Source organism: Neodiprion virginianus, chromosome 6 (genome assembly GCF_021901495.1).
Source record: "Neodiprion virginianus isolate iyNeoVirg1 chromosome 6, iyNeoVirg1.1, whole genome shotgun sequence".
Classification (NCBI taxonomy): domain Eukaryota; kingdom Metazoa; phylum Arthropoda; class Insecta; order Hymenoptera; family Diprionidae; genus Neodiprion; species Neodiprion virginianus.
The window spans coordinates 4,987,303-5,006,887 of record NC_060882.1 but is presented as its reverse complement, the minus strand read 5'-3'; the positions used below and the strand labels follow the sequence as shown (position 1 = coordinate 5,006,887).

Genomic DNA, 19,585 nt, shown 5'->3' with positions numbered 1-19,585 from the left:
GTTTGCGAGGTTTCGCTCGCCCGGCATGTATACTTTCCCCTTGAGGAGAATATCCAAAGGTCAATGCTAAGCGATGGCTTATACCCCCGGGTATTACCGGGTAGATACCGATCGATCAATTCTTTCGAGAGGGACGTGAATATTGCAGGCAGGGTTCGAGTCGATTAGGGTTACGCGAAAACGTCGCCGCCGAATTTTTCCGAGATAGGGCACGCTTACTATGGCAACTGCGCCTCGCCCTTCTAAATCGCGAAGTTGAAATGCCGTTTTTCCATTCCTCGAGTACGCTCTAAGTGATAACGGAGTCGAAAGAGGCGAGCTTTTTTGCCGCTTTTTGTCAGCCTATATAGGAAGCTCGGATACGCGGTACATCAATTATAGACTAATTATTTCGAGAAATTATGCGAGATTCTTTCACGTCTCTCTCTTTCATCCTTGTACGTTCGACGAGCTCAGTTTTCTGTGCCTAAAAAACGGAAGAAAAATAAAAATTCAAGAAGGGCAATGAGCTTGAAAATTAACTGAAGCTATAAATTTCGGTTCGATCGACCCTTTACCAACGACCTTAATTACTGTAGTAAATTTTTAATCATCCGTCTATTCCTCTCTTCTCAATTTTCTTCTTTTTTTTTCACTACCCCCTCCCCCTTATTCTGTAACAGTGGTAATTTAACTGAATAGACGATGTAATTCATTTACGTGTGAACCGGAACACAGTAAATTGAACATTAGAGAAGAGAAGGAAAAAAAAGTTTCAGGCCGTTAGTGGCGAATTTATTGACGAGCAAGATAGTATTAATAATTCATAGTAATTAATAAGTGGACTATTTTTTGGCGTTATGGTAAAAAAACAATTATGCAAGATGCGAGATTATGGAAGATGCCGTTTCACTTCTTAATTCTAGTCATTTTCGAAATTTCTTCATCCGTTCTGTACACACGCCCGATGCACGAGTTTATTTCGTGGAAGTTTTATTCGAGTCTTAATATCAGAATCCAACTTCCCAATATCAGAGAGTATTTCGAAGGTTGATTGGTGAAGATTTCGCATGCGAAACGCGCCTCCCTCGACACGGTAATAAACCAACGTTATAGGTCTGAGTTGACAATAAATCGAGATGTAGCAGACGACACAATCCATATACATATATTTATTTATGTAAGTATACCAGGCTGACTGTACGCTGTCAAGTATATTAACATAGTGTTTTGCCAAAGTGTAAAAAGACGTGCAGACGGATATAAATCGCTTTCGACCCCTCGGAGCTTCGTTGAAAATCCTCCCGAAGCAGCCCAAGAAACGGTACTTAATATAACTGCACGCACACCTTGCAGATGCCTGTCAATTACCCAGAAACCATTTACTACTCGACTAGCGGTAATTGATCAATTACGTTTCACTCCTCCAAACTATTTCGCAATCCTCGTTCTCGCTACTTCAGCTAATCGTTTCCAGCTGCTCGGGGTTTTTCATTATCGTTTTTGATATTGAATATTTTTGTTCCATTTTATTTTTTACAAAACAATTGCTACTTATTCGACTCGAGTTTCGGTTTCGTCGCTAATTCCACTCCGCGGCTACCGATTTTCCTTGATCCCCGCATCAGAAATAATCCCCGGCACGATTGCGGCTTGAACTTGGACGAAAGTCGTATAAGAAATGGGACGAGTATAAGGTATTAGAAGCGTGGATTATATATTTTTAGAAAAACAGTCAAAATCCCGATAAGCTTGGGGGATATGTTTTTTTTTTTTTTTTTTTGCACCCCGCGCGATATTCAACTTCTACTTATAAGGTCGCGCGTAGGTTTTAGTTCGGAATTAGAGTGTCGTCGGTTGGGCTGCAAGCGCGCGGGTTGCTTTGTAATTCTCTACGGGGCGAAGCTGCGACGACGGTCGGATGGAAGACAGAAATTACGGTGGCGAGTTTCGGACGGGTAGTTGCCGCCGAGATTGTAGGGCCCCAGGACTCGTTACGTACCCTCGGAGATCCAGGTACCGAAACTTTCTCAGTTTATACTTGACCTGACCGCCGTTCCCGTGGCCGTCCTAGATACGCTCTTCAATCTCATACATACTTGAAGTTTTCAGGGTGAGCTTTGCGCCAAGGAATTCGGTAAACGGACTTTCCGTTATTTCCAGAAATCCCGGGGACAGTCGAATTATCGAGAAAAACCCCCGCGACCCTTCGGAATCCGTTCGGCGTATCGTGGCGTTGATTTCGACAGCTCGTTCCGCGAACCCGAATAAGAAAAACTTGGCAATTACTTATTTCAAACTTTCTCAGAGCTACTTGTAAGTCCGCGTTCATTTTCTTTGACAAAACTCAATCACTTTCAATCCTCTTTTCTCCGGCAGGTTCGCCTAACGGACAATGAAGACGATTCGAGTACGAGACTGATCGTGACCCTGTCTTGTGATATATTACAACATGCGTCTATATCTACGAGCATTTCTCTCGTGAAATAAATTTCGGAGACTGATCGATACCGGGTTAATATCAGGCGATACTGGGATAGATTGTAATATATACATATATATATATTGACACGTTAAATATTCGATTTGATGTCGGAAAGGAGGAGCAAATAAGAAAAAAAGAAAAAAAGAGAGATAACGGGGTAGGGATAATAGCGAGATATTGAGACCGGAACGACGAAGGTTCGCGTGCGTTGATTCAAATTGGAGTTGGAATCAGGACGGAAAGAATTTATAGTGACGGTGGAAATTATCGTTTATCCATTAAGCGTTTGCCATCCCTCGATGTTCGTCAAGACGGTGGAAGAGAGCAGAAGCGGATTTTCCACACGCTTGTACTTTTTATACGTGCCTATCTGCCGCAGACGCGAGGGAGTCTGGCAAAAAGGTAGGAAAAAAAAAAGAAAAAAAAAAAAAAAAAAAAACTTAGGAAACAAAACAAAAAAAGGAAACGTGCAATTACCAGTGTTGGCAAGTTCTTGGGTGTGCAGAAAGCGTTAACCGCTCTGCTTCAAGTTCCATACAATATGTATTACATACACACCCAGGCAATTTTATCTGGAAGATTAAATAAAACCGCGGAAAAAAAGGTGAAAAAAAAGAAAGTAAAACAAGTAAAGCAACGGCTCAACATGGCACTCCCAGATTTATGAAAACAATTACTCAAAAAGGAAGAGCTGAATACACGAACCAAAGAGGGAAACAGTCAAAAATTAAAAATATACGGTGAATTGAACCAGCTTATGAATTTTTGCGAAACGATTTGACGTTTCAGGATTTCAGGCTTAATATATATAGGTATATATTACATATGTATAGATATAGCTCCCTCAATCTCGCGAGTAACCAATCGATACGGATAATAAAAGCGGAAACATTTTCTTCGGGATAAATGTATAAATAAATCCACGGTAAGGGATTTCCAAAGCTATTTTCCACCTTAGCCGGACGTCTCCGAAGATTTATCGTCTTCAATATCATCTCATTATCCGCGACGTGGTAATATTCCGCTCACCTATAATATGTGGGCAATACTTTATCGAATTGATGGGATATACCTACAAAGCTTGAAGCTGACTTACTTATAAATACACATCGAGAACTTAATCAGGGAAATTTTTCCCAACGGTCAAATCTTCGTTCAATTCAATCGGTTATTTTCATTCATCACCCCGGCAGTTTTCCTACTTGTCGATTCTTTGATTGTAAACTGCTATACACGTAATTCCGAATATTTCAAGCATCCAAATAAATTTTTGTTTCTCTTCTTTTCACAGTAATGAAGAGACATATTTTACGGAGACGGAGCCACGATCGTAGCCCTGCAATTTGGTGATTTTTCAAACAGCAGAATCTACGGTCTGAATGCAAAGCTGTGACGCGTCGATTTCAACGCAGGGGATTTTCACCATGGCGGAGATCGGTATGATTGATTTTCTTTCTCTTTTTATCGAAATATGATATTTCGCGTGTTTCTTGGTCGTTCGGATCACTGCAGCTTTATAATTGGCACTGAATCAAAACTTTGGCAAATACTGCTTATTGTTAGTCTGTAAGTTTTTTGTCGATTGATTGAAACAATCTGTCACGACATCTCGAACCTTTGGTCTTTGATTTTTTAGCCTGTTTTTAAACGCTATTTTCAGAAGGCCTAAAATTATGCGATTTTCAGGAGTTTTTTTTTCACAAGGAAGGAGTTACTCTACATTTTTGATATTTCCACATGGTTATATTTCATCTTTTTACTAGTGAAGAGAATTTTTTTTCTGTTTATTGTTCTCGTTGACCTCGAAACGTCTTGAAGTACGTTGTCTCACATCGTGCAGTCTAACGTTCGTCCTAATCATCTGAAATAAAAACCCTATTTTTATTTCAAAAGTTGATAGAATAACGCTGGAATTACACCTAACTCGGTTTAAAAATATCAAAAATTGACGGAATGACACGCTTATGAAAATCGTGTGCGAATTTTTTACGAAAAATTTCTATTTGAAATTAAGAAAGCACTTTGTAATTAACATTTTACAGATTATCGAGGGATAATCCCTAGGGAAAAATGTTGAGAAAATGTGTAACAAATTACATTAAGATTGGTCAATTAATTTCTGTGCTACCTTGCGCGCCAATCATGAAAACGTAGCTATGGGAAAAACGCGTTCAAGGTTTTGATAAGGCAAAATTCTATGATTATTGATTTCAATGACTTATCGGCTGATCAGCAATTCGTGCACCGTACATTAATCCCTCCTTTTTTACGAGATGTATTTTTTCACCCAGTTGAACCTCTCTTTGACCCCTTCGAAATTCTTTTGATGCAAACGTCGTCGGATTTCAATATAAAATTTTCACAGTATATTTTTAAGATGTTACACTAACGTTTTATAAGGGCAAGAAATTGATTCTCTGAAGTTTCTACACGTGTAAAAATAATCCAATCCAAAAATAACGCATTGAAAAAAAAAAAAGAAAAACATTGTCAACAAAGTTGTGAAAAAATCAAATCACATTAACTTAAATTTAATGAAATTAAGTAAAATTAAATTTCATACGTGTTATTTTTGGATTATTATTATTTCTGGGCGGTTTGATCGTAGTAACCTCTATGGCTGATTCGTTATCTGGCCGCCTGCAGCAGCACCTGCAGATAAATACAACTCACAGAAGCGAGGGTAACTCGATTCCGTTACTCAACAACCGGCAAAAATGTTGGTTGGTATTTCTGTGGTCGGTGTGGTAGCCGCCTGTCACATCAGCCCGGCGACGTTGTGCAGGGAGGACAAGACCGAGGTTGTAGGAACACTGCCGTGCCCATGACTGATATTTACTTTAAATGTTTGAATAATTTTTCACGCGTATTTTAGACGTAGAGAACCTACGCCACCTTGTCTTCGTAACTTGAACGAGACTTTATGTTCGCCTACGGTTCAAATTTGAAGTTTTTGATTTCGTTTCCTCTTTCCAATTTTACTCATTTCATTCCAAAAAAATTTGAGGTACGATAACAGTATCTGCTTGGAATGAAATTGTAATTTTTCAGATTCAATCTCGATTCACAGAGTTCAATTATATGCAGGTGACATAAAGAGTCAAAAAATAGTTTGTACAATGCCGATCATTGATCGGAACGGCAGCCGATCGAATGGAAAAGAATTGTGATTTGCTCAGTTCAGTGGGATCCTGATAAATTTGTAAATTAAGAATTACACGGGTGAAAATCATCTGGTACTGAAAGCCTCGGAACGAATAACACCGATGACCACGAATCACGATCCGATCGGCCCAATCTGCGGTATTCAGGAATTATGGTAAGTTTACTTCCCTTTGGTGCTGTCGTCGTTGACTGGATGGACGAGGAGAGGATGGGAGAGGAACCGCTCTGCGTCTGGATCAGCATCAGGATCTCGATCTTCCACGAGGAAAAGGGTTCAACAAAGAGGATTCGTTACCGATAGGCTCACAATCGCTGATATCATCGGTACAAAATGCGACTCATGATTTTCGAGGTGATCTTGGGCTCATCCGTTGGTGAAAACTACCCTGCGGTGGCTTCCTGAGACGCGGTGAATTCTATGCCTGGATGACGGAGACGGTGTCTGCGCATCGAGAAGGATCAGAGGACGAAATTGGACTTGTGCAGTGAAGATTCGTGATCACTCGAAAAAGAACTTGAGTCGCTTTTGTAACGCTGATATCAACGCATCGTGATTAGCCATCGGTATCAAGCACTGATGATTTTCATCTGAAATTTTTATTGTACCAATTGACTTATGATCAGTAAATTATTTCTCGTATTATACAATGAATTGATATGAACTCTTGCTGAACTGATGAGCAAATTACCATTTGGATTTATTCAGTTGCCATTTTAAACAAAACTACAATGTTTTTTTATTACTGATTTGCCGATATCGTTTCGCGATCTTTTTATGCGGGTTGTCTTGATCCAACCAGTTTCAATCGACCAATGAATACAAGCTGCACAGTTTCTCAGTAGATCTGCAATCTCGTCCTGAAGAGTAGCGCGAATTTAGGCATGATCTTCATCTGAAACCTGCCGTTGTTCAGCATTGGGAATTTTGATTCGGTTGGACTGTACGATAAATCAATTTGTATTATTTCTTATTTTGATTTTCAAATCAAAAATCGTAACTCGAGAGTAAATAAATTCGATCGTGAATTTTTTATATCCAACTTAGAAAACAGTATAGTTCGTCACCCCGAATTTTCATTCATGTTTTAAGTGCACGAACTGCTGATATTCGCAGTTCACCGAAAAAGTTGAAGATAGCATAAAAATGTGTCATGTTAATGAATATTTTGGAAATTGTTATCAGACATTTTTTATCTGCGGTATGCAACACTTACGCAAGTTGCAAAATAGAATTCACGGTAGTTGGCAGCTATCCTACGACCTTGGAGTTTGGCGAGTCCTTTAGCCACGCAAGGTCCTGTATCCTCTCTCAGAATACGTATAATATAATACGTTGCCCCGGCTTATGACTGGGTAACTCATTTTAATTGGTACAATAGACGGTTTTGCGCCCTCGTGCCGAAGCAGGCTCGACGTGTAGAACTTTATCGTTGAAAATTTACGGCAACCCTTTGGTACCTGGCTTTTTTTCTATGGCTGCCAACTTGAAACTTTCTATCTATACGTAAAAAAAAAACGTGGTGGTGGTTAATTTCTGTAAAAATTTCATTAATCCTCTCGCGGCTGAAATTTCATGGAAGATGTTCATATTTTATATTTTACATCGTAATCCTGGCCTGGAATTAGCGAGATCCTTGGAAAAAATTCATGATTTGGGTCTCCGGTGATTACAACGTGAAGGAATAATGTGGTATTATATTTTTATAATCTCTGATAAAATTTTTTACGCTCTTTAATCTATATTTATAACGAATATCTGAAAGCTTTAGATCGCAGGTGGAAGAATTTCGTATCCTTCGGTCGAATCGCACTTTGAACCTGATTGTGGCAGCTGAATTTGCGCATGTCTTTTGAATGCAGAAGCCACGAAGGCTGGTTAAGCTCGTACCTACGGCTGGCTGGTCGTAAAATCGGGGTAAAGTAACATCACGGTTAGAAACGATTATCCCACGGAGAGCTAGAATCGCGAGTCATAACATCGATCGTAAAATTTTAAGCGTGGCTTCGCCCAGAGGTTAATTACGGTATGAAATAAAAAAAAAAAATGAAACTAAAACGAAAAGGGAAAGGAAGGAGGGAAAGAAAAATTGGCCAATAGTCTGGAGCGCACTTGGATTTGGGAGCGATGATTATACGCTACGAATTGCCGCTTCAACCGGCCAACGCGGGTTTCCTTTCCTCTAATTTAAGATCCCTTTCCCTTCCGATACGAACGGTTGCGAGTGAATCTACACGTAGTCGTATGTTTGTATTACGTAGAAGGAGAAGGCTATTCTAATTCATTTCGAAAATACACCTGTTGGCAATCCACGCTCGCAACAGCTATAATAAATCTCTAACTTACACGTATCATCGTTCCACTTGCTCTCTAATCGCTAACCCACGTCTTCTCGTTATACTTATAAACACGCGTTTTTCGCTGGGCTACTTACGGTACAAATTCTGCTACACGTGCGATTCGCCTCGAGCAAATTTCGGCTGCTGTGATTTTTGTCTGCTCATCGTAACCATTAGGCAAGTGAAACTTGACGCATCTCCGTCGTTATATTGTTACAGTGTGTTGGCAGGCGTATTAATTTTAGTTTCCCTTTTGCCCGCGATCGAAATTCATTTGTAGGATTGTATTTACAGCGATCAGTCATCACCTTGACGAGAAATTTTAAAATATCCAACGCAACTTGCACTCCTCTGGCGATCATGTGAAAAGTTTTTTTCTTTCATCGTTTTCGTTATCCGTCCAAGTTTCTCGGGCCAGATTTTCACCGAATACAACGGACGTCGCAAGCTTGTACTCGACTATTACGTGACGTTGAATTATTCGCCTCGAGGTGCCGCGTTTTCCAACTAACTTTGAAATTATCGAAACAAGGCTTGAAATTATTGAGCACGCGATCGGCGTGATTCCTCAACCTATAAATTCACGCCAAAACGGCTCTAACGTTGTGAAAGCGGGCCAAAAATTAGGGACGAATTTACCTTCTAATGTCAGACCCCGAGTGAGGAGGATTTATATTGAGACGCGTGGCCCGGTGGTCAGTTTACTCCCCCGAAAAGACGGAGGCGGGGGATGGACGAGGGAGTTCGCGGCAGCTCCGATCGCCTCTGGAACCCGCGATAAAATCGGCCGAGAAGCCTTAAGTAGGTACCGGTCCGATTTCTGGGTCGATTTTCGGCGCCGATCACCGGGAGCTATGCGTCTAGATGGTAAAAAGGCGGGGGAGGAATCGACGATGATCGGCCTGACCATCGCCAACCGGACTCGGCGTGTCCTAGCCAGCCTCCAAAGGGGAATACAGGGTGTTATTACGGGTGTTTCTCGGCCGTGGTGAAAAAAAAACCAACCTACGCCGCTCGTTCATGCATTATTTATTAGATTTTGTCAGGATATTTTGGGTGAGGTATTGCCCGATAAAGCTGCTGCCTCGTTATCGTTACGGCTAAATATACACCTAGATCCGTATTCACGTGCGTCGGTACATATCGAGACGATCGTCGGGAGCTGCAGACGCTTTTCGGCCCACCTAACCTGGCATTAAATCGAGATCGGTCTTTGATCGATACTCAGATCCGCTCGCGCCGCTCTCGCTCTGATCCATCATTCTTCGGGGTGGCGAACACCGCCTACGCAATTCACCCTCTAACCTACCTTTTTCTTTTCCAATACTACCGCTTTCGTGACACCTGCAAGTTGGTAACGTCGGTGTTAAGGGCCCGTAGCAAAAAAAGTTGCAGACTTATCGGGTAATTTTTGGATCAAAGTTAGATACCTTTGTTTAAAATTATTCTTTAGAGAAGATCGAGTGAAAGGGCGCGTTGAGATTTTTCTTTTTTTTTTTTCTTATCTTCTTTAACAAAATTAACACGCATTTCTTCGTAGATGAAATCTCGCGGTCGAACAGAATTACGTCCGCGACACATAAACGCGGAGAATCCGCAGAAGAGCTACGATAAATCTTTTCGATCTTATTCCTAATGTTTTTTTTTTTCCTTCACTTTCCACATATTTAACATTTTTTCTGATTACAAAATTACGTTCACTTACCTAACTGAGTTCCTATTCGTAAATGAATGTTCGTTACTTTTTTTGGTCCGTTCTCCTTGGAATCGACGCGATAGACTCGGATTCGCGGGACGGATTTCACTTTCCATTCGAGACAAAGAGACCTCGGCGTATGTATAATTATCTACACACGTGTTACGTTAGGATTCGACTCTGTGTAACGGTTATGAATGGCTTGGCCATAATAACCGGCCTTGGCGAAGAGTTACAGATTCTATGGTAGAGAGTACGATGGCTATAATTTACACCTTGATATTATAATTGGTCAAGATTTGGTGAAAAAATTGGTACCAAGTCGAACATAGACGATATAGATTTCTCGTATACGAAGTGAAAATCATCTGTACATGGAAATGAAAACACGCTTCGTTTAATCTGAAGGTGAAGCATTATATACAGGAAGGTAACGAGGTCGATTATACACTCGCATATACATGCACTTATATATCTAATCAACATAAATATCGTATCGTTAGCGATGTATAAGTGAAACTAGTGGGTAAGTTATCCTCGTTATCATAAGTACCAAAGTCGAACGATCCTACATTCGGAGCCAGGCTCAACTTAAAGCCTGCCGATGACCATTGCGTAACGATAAGTGGTTATAACACGCGGGTCTTAAGTGCGTGGGTTCGATATAGACATGATATACGGGTCCACGATGCAAACTGGCCGTTACTCAACCGGATTTGAACCGGCAATAGTGAAACAGTGAAACGAATGGCTTACGATAATTTCGGTAAATTTTTATCGACGACGGAGAAACTTTCGTTTCCGTTTTTCACCTAATGAGAGCGTAAATGAACATAGATGAGAGGTATGATGAGATTATAATTGCGCCGGGAATGGATTTAGATTTTTTTTTTTCTCTCTGTCTTAAAACTGCGTCCGGTCCGTTTGTTATTCGTCAGTAATGAGCTAGCTTCTTGATCAGGTCTCGTTTCGAGATACTCGGCAGACTTTAAAAAACACTCAGCGTCTCCACCATATCTGGTTCCCCGAGAACTTGAGTGACGGATCTTCGCACACCGTTCCCGCGATCGCTTCCTCCACTCCTACCGTAAAGATCCGGAAGTTTACGTCTCGGTAGTTTAGCTTGGAGATAAGGAAGTTCGGCATACGGTCAGAGATGAACCACAAGAGGCCTTCGTGAACCTGCGGAATAGACAAAGTCGAGGTCAAAGTCCGCGCGGATTATCGGGGAAAATGAGGGGCCATCGTTCGCACCTTGACGTCAGCCGGGAAAATTATCGCCTCGTCGTGCTTGGCGACTATCGCCTGATTCGCCGGGGTGTAAGGTAGACGAGAGTTCCAACAACCGACGGCGTTGCGGTCGATCAGGTTGTAGAACTGGAGTCCAGTGTCGTCCATCACCGACGCCGTGCAGTGTCCGAGCGGTCCTCGCTCCGGCAGGACATCGAACTCGTGGTAACTGTCCTCGGCCAGCTTTTCGTCCCTCAGGATCCGCGTCGAGACAGCGAATTCCCGGTTGCTGCTAAGCGGGTGGAAGAACAAGGTGCGATATCCGTCGACTCCCAGGGGTGAGAGACTCATCCCGAATATGCCCTCTTCTCCCCACTGGAAGTTCAGACCTCCGATGTTGAAGTCCCCGGTCAACGGGTCCGGCATGAAGTAGCTGTGGGTCAGTCGCCAGGACTTGTGATCGCTCCATGAGTACACTATCAAACCGTAGCCCAGCTCGTCCGACATGTACGCGTAGGCGTCGTTGCATCCACCCTTTCCAAGGTCCACAGCGATGTTTGCGATGAACGTGTTCTGCGGGGAAAATTTTAAACACCGTCTATTAACGCGAAGGAAAATTCTGCAGGGTTGGTTCCTCAATTTTACATAAAAAAAATAAAAAAAAAAAATCCCTTTGGTCCCGAGAAACAAGACCAATCGAGAACTAAACTTCGTTTGAATTGGTCTGTCGGTTTTTTAAATTGTAGATGTCGATAACTCGGGAATGGTTTGTGATTGTCAAAAAATTATATAGGTACGTAAGCACCACGTTCGTTGAGACCAAGATCATCGAAAACCGTACATTCTTTTAGAAGATCTTTTGAAACGTTGATCGGAAAATGGTTGTACTCTAGACTTGAAAACTAGAGAACACGATAACTGTTTCTATCAAAAGAACCATTGCTAAACAAATGGCGGCTAATCACCTGGTTGGTATCCTCTGGTCGAAGCTTGTACTCTCTAATCAGTTTGTCGGTCGTCAGATCGAAGACGTTCAGAGTGTAGGGACACGCCTGGACCGTCGTGTTTCCGATCCCGATGGTTCCCGTGTCCAGGACCCAAAGTCTGTCGCATTTGTCAGCGTGGATTCTGGAGCATATCGGTAATGCCATGAGCAGGATAAATTCTTAGGTATTAACGAGTCGATGATCGGAGCGTTCCGAATTATTTTCAACCCTTCGATACTTCGTGAAAATGTAATGCTGCATTCGTGTTTACCTGTAAACTGTCGTCAGACCTTGTCCGCAATTGCCGGCTTCATTTTGTGCCCAGTTCGGGTACGGCGTTAATTTTGGAGATCCACCCAAGTTCGCATCGAGAGATACGTAGTTCAGTGTCGCGGGGATTCCTGTAAGCATGGTTTCCGTCTTGAGTTATACGATTTCTAACGCGAGTCTTGCGCGTCGATGCGATTCAGGTATAATTATCATCCGCACAATTAGTAAATAACTAACTCAGGTACTTTCCTGTAATTACGGCTAATCCCAGTACCCGAATAATTATATGACTATGGTAGGTATCAGTTTCGTTCGCGGTTATAATATGTCAAGGTTTCTACGTAAGATTAGGTCATTATGAAACGGCAACCTTTTATGATCTATCATTCAATTTTTCTCACGACTCGATGTAGAAAGACGAAGGTATAATTGACGTGGAAAAAGGAGTAGTTGAGATTGAGATGGAGAATCGAGAAATTTACAGCTCGCGCTGCACGTTTTCTCCTTTCTTGTCAAGCTTGCAATTATAATTGATCACTAATCCTGAAAGCGAACCGGAAAATTATTACAAGGTTCGTTAATATCCATCGTATTTATAGCAAAGGTGACTGATTATAATGAACCGTGTACGCAGCTTCTTTCTTACAACCGACACCAATGTATCGATTTAATTATAAAAATACCGAGCGGCTCGTTAAGACAATCTCGTTAATTATTCTGGGAACCTGTGGGGAATTCATCTATCTCATAACCGGGGCTTGACATTTTGCGATCAGAAAGCGCATAACTTACGACCGACCCGTAGCGAGTAAATCAATCGTTTCGCCGACCTGTACCGTAGAAATTTTTTTTCTTTCAGTAAGCCACCCGCCGACTCATTTTGTATCTACGTAACGTAGCGCGTATGCGATCGTATTAAAAATTCACGGTTACGTATCGGTATGAAAAAATTCGTTGAACACAGTCGGGGCACTAAATTGACGAGGACTGATTACCGATCAACCGGTCGAAATGTGGAAGACAAACAATCTCGCTTGCATCGAGTATCTCAACTTGCCCGGACAACAAGATCATATAAATTGCATGCTTGTTAAATTTGGGGACCATAAAACTTACGGCCCATTAGCCGACGACCGTATATAGTTTCCGATCGGCATATTTCCCGTTAAAGAATGAAAGTGACGCAAATTTCTCCATTCGCTGACACGGGCAAAGCTTCGCGTGAATCTGAACTGCATTCTGTTAGAGACCGCGACATGCAATCGCGGACATGGAATGGACATAATGGACGTGCAAGCAGCTCGGTGTCTCGTTGAACGAAAGCAAGAAAAGCATTACAAACTACGGGTCAGGTAATTACGGCGGGGCGACTTTAAGAACCTTGATTAGTCCCATTCCGTTTTACAAGATATCGCACGGTGCATGTCATTCCGTCTAGTTCACTGTATATGTCAAAGTTACCGCCGCGGTTATTCCGGCGGGAGTATCGTGTTTATGCAAGGAGAAAACTCGGCTGATCTCATATATACGCGATTCGCGGTGAATTGAAACGCTGAGAATTTATGCCTGACGCTTATAAGGAAATGTAAGAATGAGGCGATTTATTCAGGTTTGAAATCAGCTTGAGAAATCCCGTAAGTTGAACTATAATTCTGACCGTGTATAACGTGCGATGCGGACATATTCACGTACGGCTAGATCTTTCTCTCATCCCTTTTATACACGTCGCGTGTACGATAAACAATCTTCTCTACTTCGCAGATGTTCGCCAAGGTGTTATTAAAAAAGAAAGGTTTGGCCCCCCGATAATCGACACCATCGTAAACTTATCAGAAGTATATATTTATGCACAACACGTGTGAATCGTTCATCGAATTCGAAAACGTCCATAACACGATCAATAAAATACAATATGGAAATTTCTCAGCGGATCAGATAGAACGGTTAGAATTTTACGACTTTCCTTATGGGTGCCACGATTCTTCGATAAAAACTTTGCACCGGTGAAATTTTTTTCTTCTAACGTAGTAGCGGGAGAAGAAAATACGATTTCGACATTGAAGTAGCCTGTGGTACGATATGGATATACAGGTATATATGCATACATATGCATAACGCACAACGATCAGGGCTCTCAAAAATAATCGGCACTTGTCTCCTCGCCGGAATTATTTCCCTTTAATTGTTTCGCGGGTACTAAGGAAACGGAAGATTGAGAAGGCGGAGGCAGAGGGAGAAGAATCGCGGTTCAACGAACGATTTTTCGTTGCTCTGTAGAAACTGTGGGGAGGCTGAGTCTGGTTTAACCTGACGTTAAACGCGGATGAATGACATCCCGGGGTTCGGGGCATTGCATAATAATAATGGTAATAATAAAAAACACACTCTCCTCTTTCCCTTTCTATTTCTCTCTCTCTCTCTCTCTCAACGTTCCGAACGAGTGAAAAGACAAAAGCCCCCTGAGAAACCGGCCGAAATCTTGTTCTAGATGGTACAAGAAGTACCCCTCGACATATAGGCGTGCCGCCTCGCATTGTCAGCGTACTTTTAAATAATGCGGACTGGCGCGCGCCAAACGATGGCTGAGAAAATAATAAATAAACAAGAAATATAAGAAGAGAAAAGGGGTAGCGAGTAAGAATCGCGAATATGAAAAGAGGAGAGAGAAACAAGATGGAAAAAAAATGCCAAAAAACCATTGCGAATATCGGCGAAGCGGACGAATATTGTTCCTTGGGGCAGGAAATTTTCGGCGCTTTCGGTTCTTCCTGGTATTTTTTATTTTATTTGTTTTTTTTCGGTCAGAAATAAAAGAGAAAGAGAGAGAGAGAGAGAAGGAACCGGAAGCTGCCCAGACGGGAACCAAGATCGGGCTTCCTGTGCCTTTTAAGATGGACAACGAGGGCTTTATATTTGCCTAGACTGGTCCAACGCAGGTGATCGCCCGCTTGGAGAACCTAATTTCAGTTTCCACCGAGATGGAAAGTCTTGTGCAATATCATACGCGTGAAAGTCCAGAGAGAATTCGAGTCGTCATTCGTCGTGTGATTTTTATCACGTGCTTAGCGGAATCTTGTTATTATAAACGAAATTTCTTCATTCCTATCGACGCTTATCTTAACGCCTGGATCTTATATTCGTGTGTCTTTCCGCTTATAATGAAAAGGTCTGTAGATTGATATTTTAAGTACCGAATCGCAGTCTAATTTATGGAAATCTATTCTGCACTCTGATGATCATCACGATTTTTCAACTAAATTTGCGTAAAACCGCGATCTTTCATCTCGTTTAACACTTTGGTTACCTGCCATGCACACCTGTGTAGAAATTACCGAGATATTTGATTACGATTTCGGAAGTAAAATTTTATGAAGTTTTTCAAGACATACATCGCTTGAATCTAATTTTAGAATTCAAATTTCTACACAATTTGGACTGTTTGCAGATGATTGTAATTTCTTGCGCGATCTCGGAAGCTGCAGGTATTTAGAATTTCAAATGATTTTCTCGATATGTCGATACGATGGTGAATTTTTAGTTCTATTCAGACGACGAAGTTACTTCGATAAATTGTTCTTAATTTTTTTTTTTTTGCAAAACCAAGCAGCTCCAAATTACTGGTTATATTCACATCCAGCTATCGGTCTTATCTCATTGCTGCAGAAAAATGTTACTACAAAACGAAACTTGCTGGTGGACAGAACTCGAGTCGTCCCGTTCCGTATTTGGCATAGTAAACGTAGTAAAACACGCAGCAGCAACTTTGTTATACACGCGCCTACAATACAACTCAATGATAGGAACCTGATTTCTCTTCGTGACTGGCGATGAATGAACTCGCGGAACGTACGCGAGACCAGTTTTTTCCATAGATCAATTTTTTTACGATGGAAGAGAAGTCCTTATGCAGGTGAAGCACTCACCGTCTTTCCACCTTGGCACCGTGACGAACAGCTTGTTCCTCCATATCTCGATACCTACGGGAAGGGCGTTTTCGGGAACGTATTCACCCCTCGCTATTGCGAGCTGTCTGCTGAGCTCGTCAGGATATGCAAAGTCCAGGATGTTCCATGAGAATCGTTCGAGGAGGGCAGCGTGGCCGAGGTTCGAACCCCAGCCGTTTGCCACACCGAGGAAAATCATCGTCATTCCCAGGACGAGGGAAACTCGCAACGACGAGTTCATCTTCATCTGACAAATTAAATTCCGCAGGAAATTAATGAAATTGAATGAATAGTTATGCATATTTGCTAATGAGATTCTGCGGTCTGCCGTAGTTGTTTGCATAAAAAACGAAAGGTCAAGCTTACGGCATTGAAAGTGAAGACGATCGTTCAAACAAAACCGAAACCACGGTTTACCGTACACATCGAGCTACGTTTTATTATGCGCCCGTTTTGCATTCCATCTACACGGTGACTCGTTCGTAATCGTTTAATTTCGAATCGCGTATTTTTTTTTTTTTATCATTCTAATTAGAATCAAAGAATCTTGGGTGTGGGAAATTATCTAGAAACTAAGTGGGAAAATATTCAGGATCTTGACAAAAAATGAGTGAAATGTGATTTCTTGTTACGGAGCTTGATACTCCGTAAATACTGATCTGGTAAAAAAATTGATGCAGTATTTTTACGGAAAATTGATTGTAATTTTTCTGACAAGTTTTTGTTCATATTTGGGATGGTTTTTCCTGGTGTAAAGTAATCGTATCAATTTTCGTACCCTGGACGGCATCGCAAAATTATGGAAAAAACTAGATAGATTTCTACCAAGGGAAAGCTTCACCATTAATTTTTTTCTTGTTTTTGAGCATAATCGACTATCTATCACAATTTTTTCCTATACGTAACGTATTGCGCGCATAAATGGCATAAGAGAATTAAAGTAGAAGAGTGACGAATGCAATTACATAATTATGAAATCATGGTTGTGAATTGATAAGAAAATTTTATTGTCGTCTCGAAGGAATCGTTTTCTTTTATCAGATACGATATGATTTGTGATTGTTTACAGATATTTTTTTAACATTAGTGCGTGGACAGATATCTACGATTTCCGGTTTCGTATGACAAATGAATACCAATTCCCAACACCTGCATTATAATTAAATTTTTCGAGTGAAACGTATTTTTAAATCAACATCCTGATTGTTTTGCATATAAGAAAAAAAAAAAAAAAAATTATATAAAATGTTAATTAGGTCGAAGTAATCGAACCGGTGGTGATTTCGATCGTAAATTGATATTTATAAAGTTTCAATTATTCCGGTCTGTTGAAATATGCAAATTGACGCAGGTTGCGCGCTTGTGTCGTGCAGATTTGAATGCGTAGAAACTTGACGAGCCAGTTATTTCTGTTATACGATCATGCATGCGGTACGTTAATGTACGTCTGTCTTAATCGGCACTCATTGGTGATATCTCGATAAAAAACCAATTCTTCCTGACAGGCTATAAACTCGCAGAGAGAAACTCCGGTGAGTCGTTGCTGCAGTTGATTTCGCAAATACCGGAAATCCTGCGGAATTTTCGCACTGCATCCGAGCTCGTCGCAGCCTTATTCGGGGACTCTACTCTCACTCAATCTTCATATGATTGCAACTGGTAGCGCGATTTCTTCCATATGCAAACTTCGTAGCGTTTCGAGTGCGAGATTACACGGAATAATGTTCTTTTGTTACGGTTACTAATAATTTATAATAAAAAATAAAAAAACAGATGGATATCGATGTACAATAACGGTTTGGATATTGTTGGAATTACAAGAAAATATTGCGCGAGTAAATATTTAGTTTGATCATGTCCGTCAATACCACATTTTCTCATTATGCGAACGATAAATCTATTCTTTCGTTCCACTTGTATTTTTTTTTTTTAGTCAGATAAGGTTTCAAATAAAATTCATTTTTGCATCAACATTGAATTATCGCAATAGTTACAAGACAATTATACACCGTGAATGACCGTGATCTGAAGGAACAATGACACATGCAACATTGTTTGATCACAGTTATGACACTTCGAAATACTCGAAGATAGAGAAAGGAATAAGAATAAAATTTCGCTTATCGACGACTTACGTTTCAATGGTAAAAGAAAAAAAAAAATGGGAATTCCCTCTGGATATGAAATTCCAATTTACGCTCTCCCAGCAAACGACTAATGCCTAATCGGGTTAATCCAATCTTCCCGTCTCACTAATGCCGCACTAGATGATGGCACCAACTGTCTAGGTGACCAGATATTATTCCCCGTATATATAGCTTCGAGGTATGTCCGAGTCGCCCTCCCATTGGATCTTGCGGAAGCCCCTTCTGCAATCCGGGGCCACATATACCATCGAATCGGCGTGAATACGTGCAAGCATGCATGGGAAAACATTTAAGACCTGGACTTCACGCTGGGATTCGATACCGATTCCAAAACACTGCCTTTCACCGCGACTGTCGCCCTCGTCCTGGGATATCGGGGGGGTGGGGGGCTAAAACCCTGTCACGTTTTTTTGTTTTATTTTTTTTTTTTTTTTTTTGTTGTCGATTTATTTTACCCGCAGTCTTAGGCGGTGGTTTTGATATTTATCGCAACATTATCTGGCCATTTCGATCAGAGAATTAATCGAGAGTCGGAGCTTTTGTGATTTATTAAAACCATTTCATTATAGCCTGTCCGTAATGCAAATTTTCGATTCCTCCTTATTTTCGATCGAGATAATCATCGTTGATCAACATCTGGCTCGTCAGTTAAATTCATCTGAATACCAGTCACGCGATATTTATTTTTCGAAAGTTAAACTCGGATCAGTACGCCTCCTCCGCAGACTGATTTTCAAATCGATTTAAGGTTACATGAATTCGTTGGACCGTCCGTATCAAAAGTTTGGATAGATTAAAACAAAAAAAAAAAAACACCTTTTGAGGAAAGTCTGGTAATTGCATAATTTGCGTACTGTTCGATAGAAGTGAAAAATCCGCAGAGAAAATTCGAATCCACGCAATTGCTAATTTCTTAGCCGAGTCTAATGTTTGGGGCTCATTTTGTTCTCTAACCAGATTCCCACAAATTTCAAACATTCAAGAAACTTTACATCACAGTATAGTCATAATACGCATATGCAAATGTTGACGAGCATTTGTTGACCTGTATTTACAAAAATACGTTTTTATTCGTATTTATAAAATTTTACCAAGACGATCTCGGGAGATTTTTGTCGCGAACAAAGAAGCCTCGAAAAATTAAAACAGAACAGAAAACACGTGAATTTGAATGTCTTGAAAGTTCTAATTATAAAACCTCTTCTAAAATTATTGATATCTTAGTGATTTGTCATTCAAATTTGCTAGCAGATGTGTTGCGTAATTGGTGTTCACCGTCAGTGGCATGCGAACGAAATTGGTGAATGGCTTTTTTTATCTTCATCTAACTTTCATCCTTAATAGTT

General features: G+C 40.9%; 2 protein-coding genes across 2 annotated transcripts in view; one reads left to right on the top strand and one right to left on the bottom strand.

Moving 5' to 3' along the window:
* The window catches only part of LOC124308260 (achaete-scute complex protein T8-like), a 130,768-nt gene that overhangs the window by 4,515 nt on the left and 106,668 nt on the right, over nucleotides 1-19,585 (top strand). Inside the window, exon 3 of the mRNA XM_046770833.1 lies at nucleotides 3,756-3,901. The gene's annotated coding sequence lies outside the window, so the exon portion shown is untranslated. The remainder of the gene's footprint in view (nucleotides 1-3,755; nucleotides 3,902-19,585) is intronic.
* LOC124308258 (protein yellow-like) lies at nucleotides 10,038-18,387 on the bottom strand. The gene is made up of 6 exons (XM_046770827.1): nucleotides 18,228-18,387; nucleotides 16,072-16,339; nucleotides 12,150-12,279; nucleotides 11,858-12,020; nucleotides 10,917-11,465; nucleotides 10,038-10,844 (listed from the first exon to the last, which is right to left on the bottom strand). Exons 2-6 carry the CDS (start codon nucleotides 16,337-16,339, stop codon nucleotides 10,662-10,664), a joined length of 1,293 nt encoding a protein of 430 aa, XP_046626783.1. The 5' UTR covers nucleotides 18,228-18,387; the 3' UTR covers nucleotides 10,038-10,661.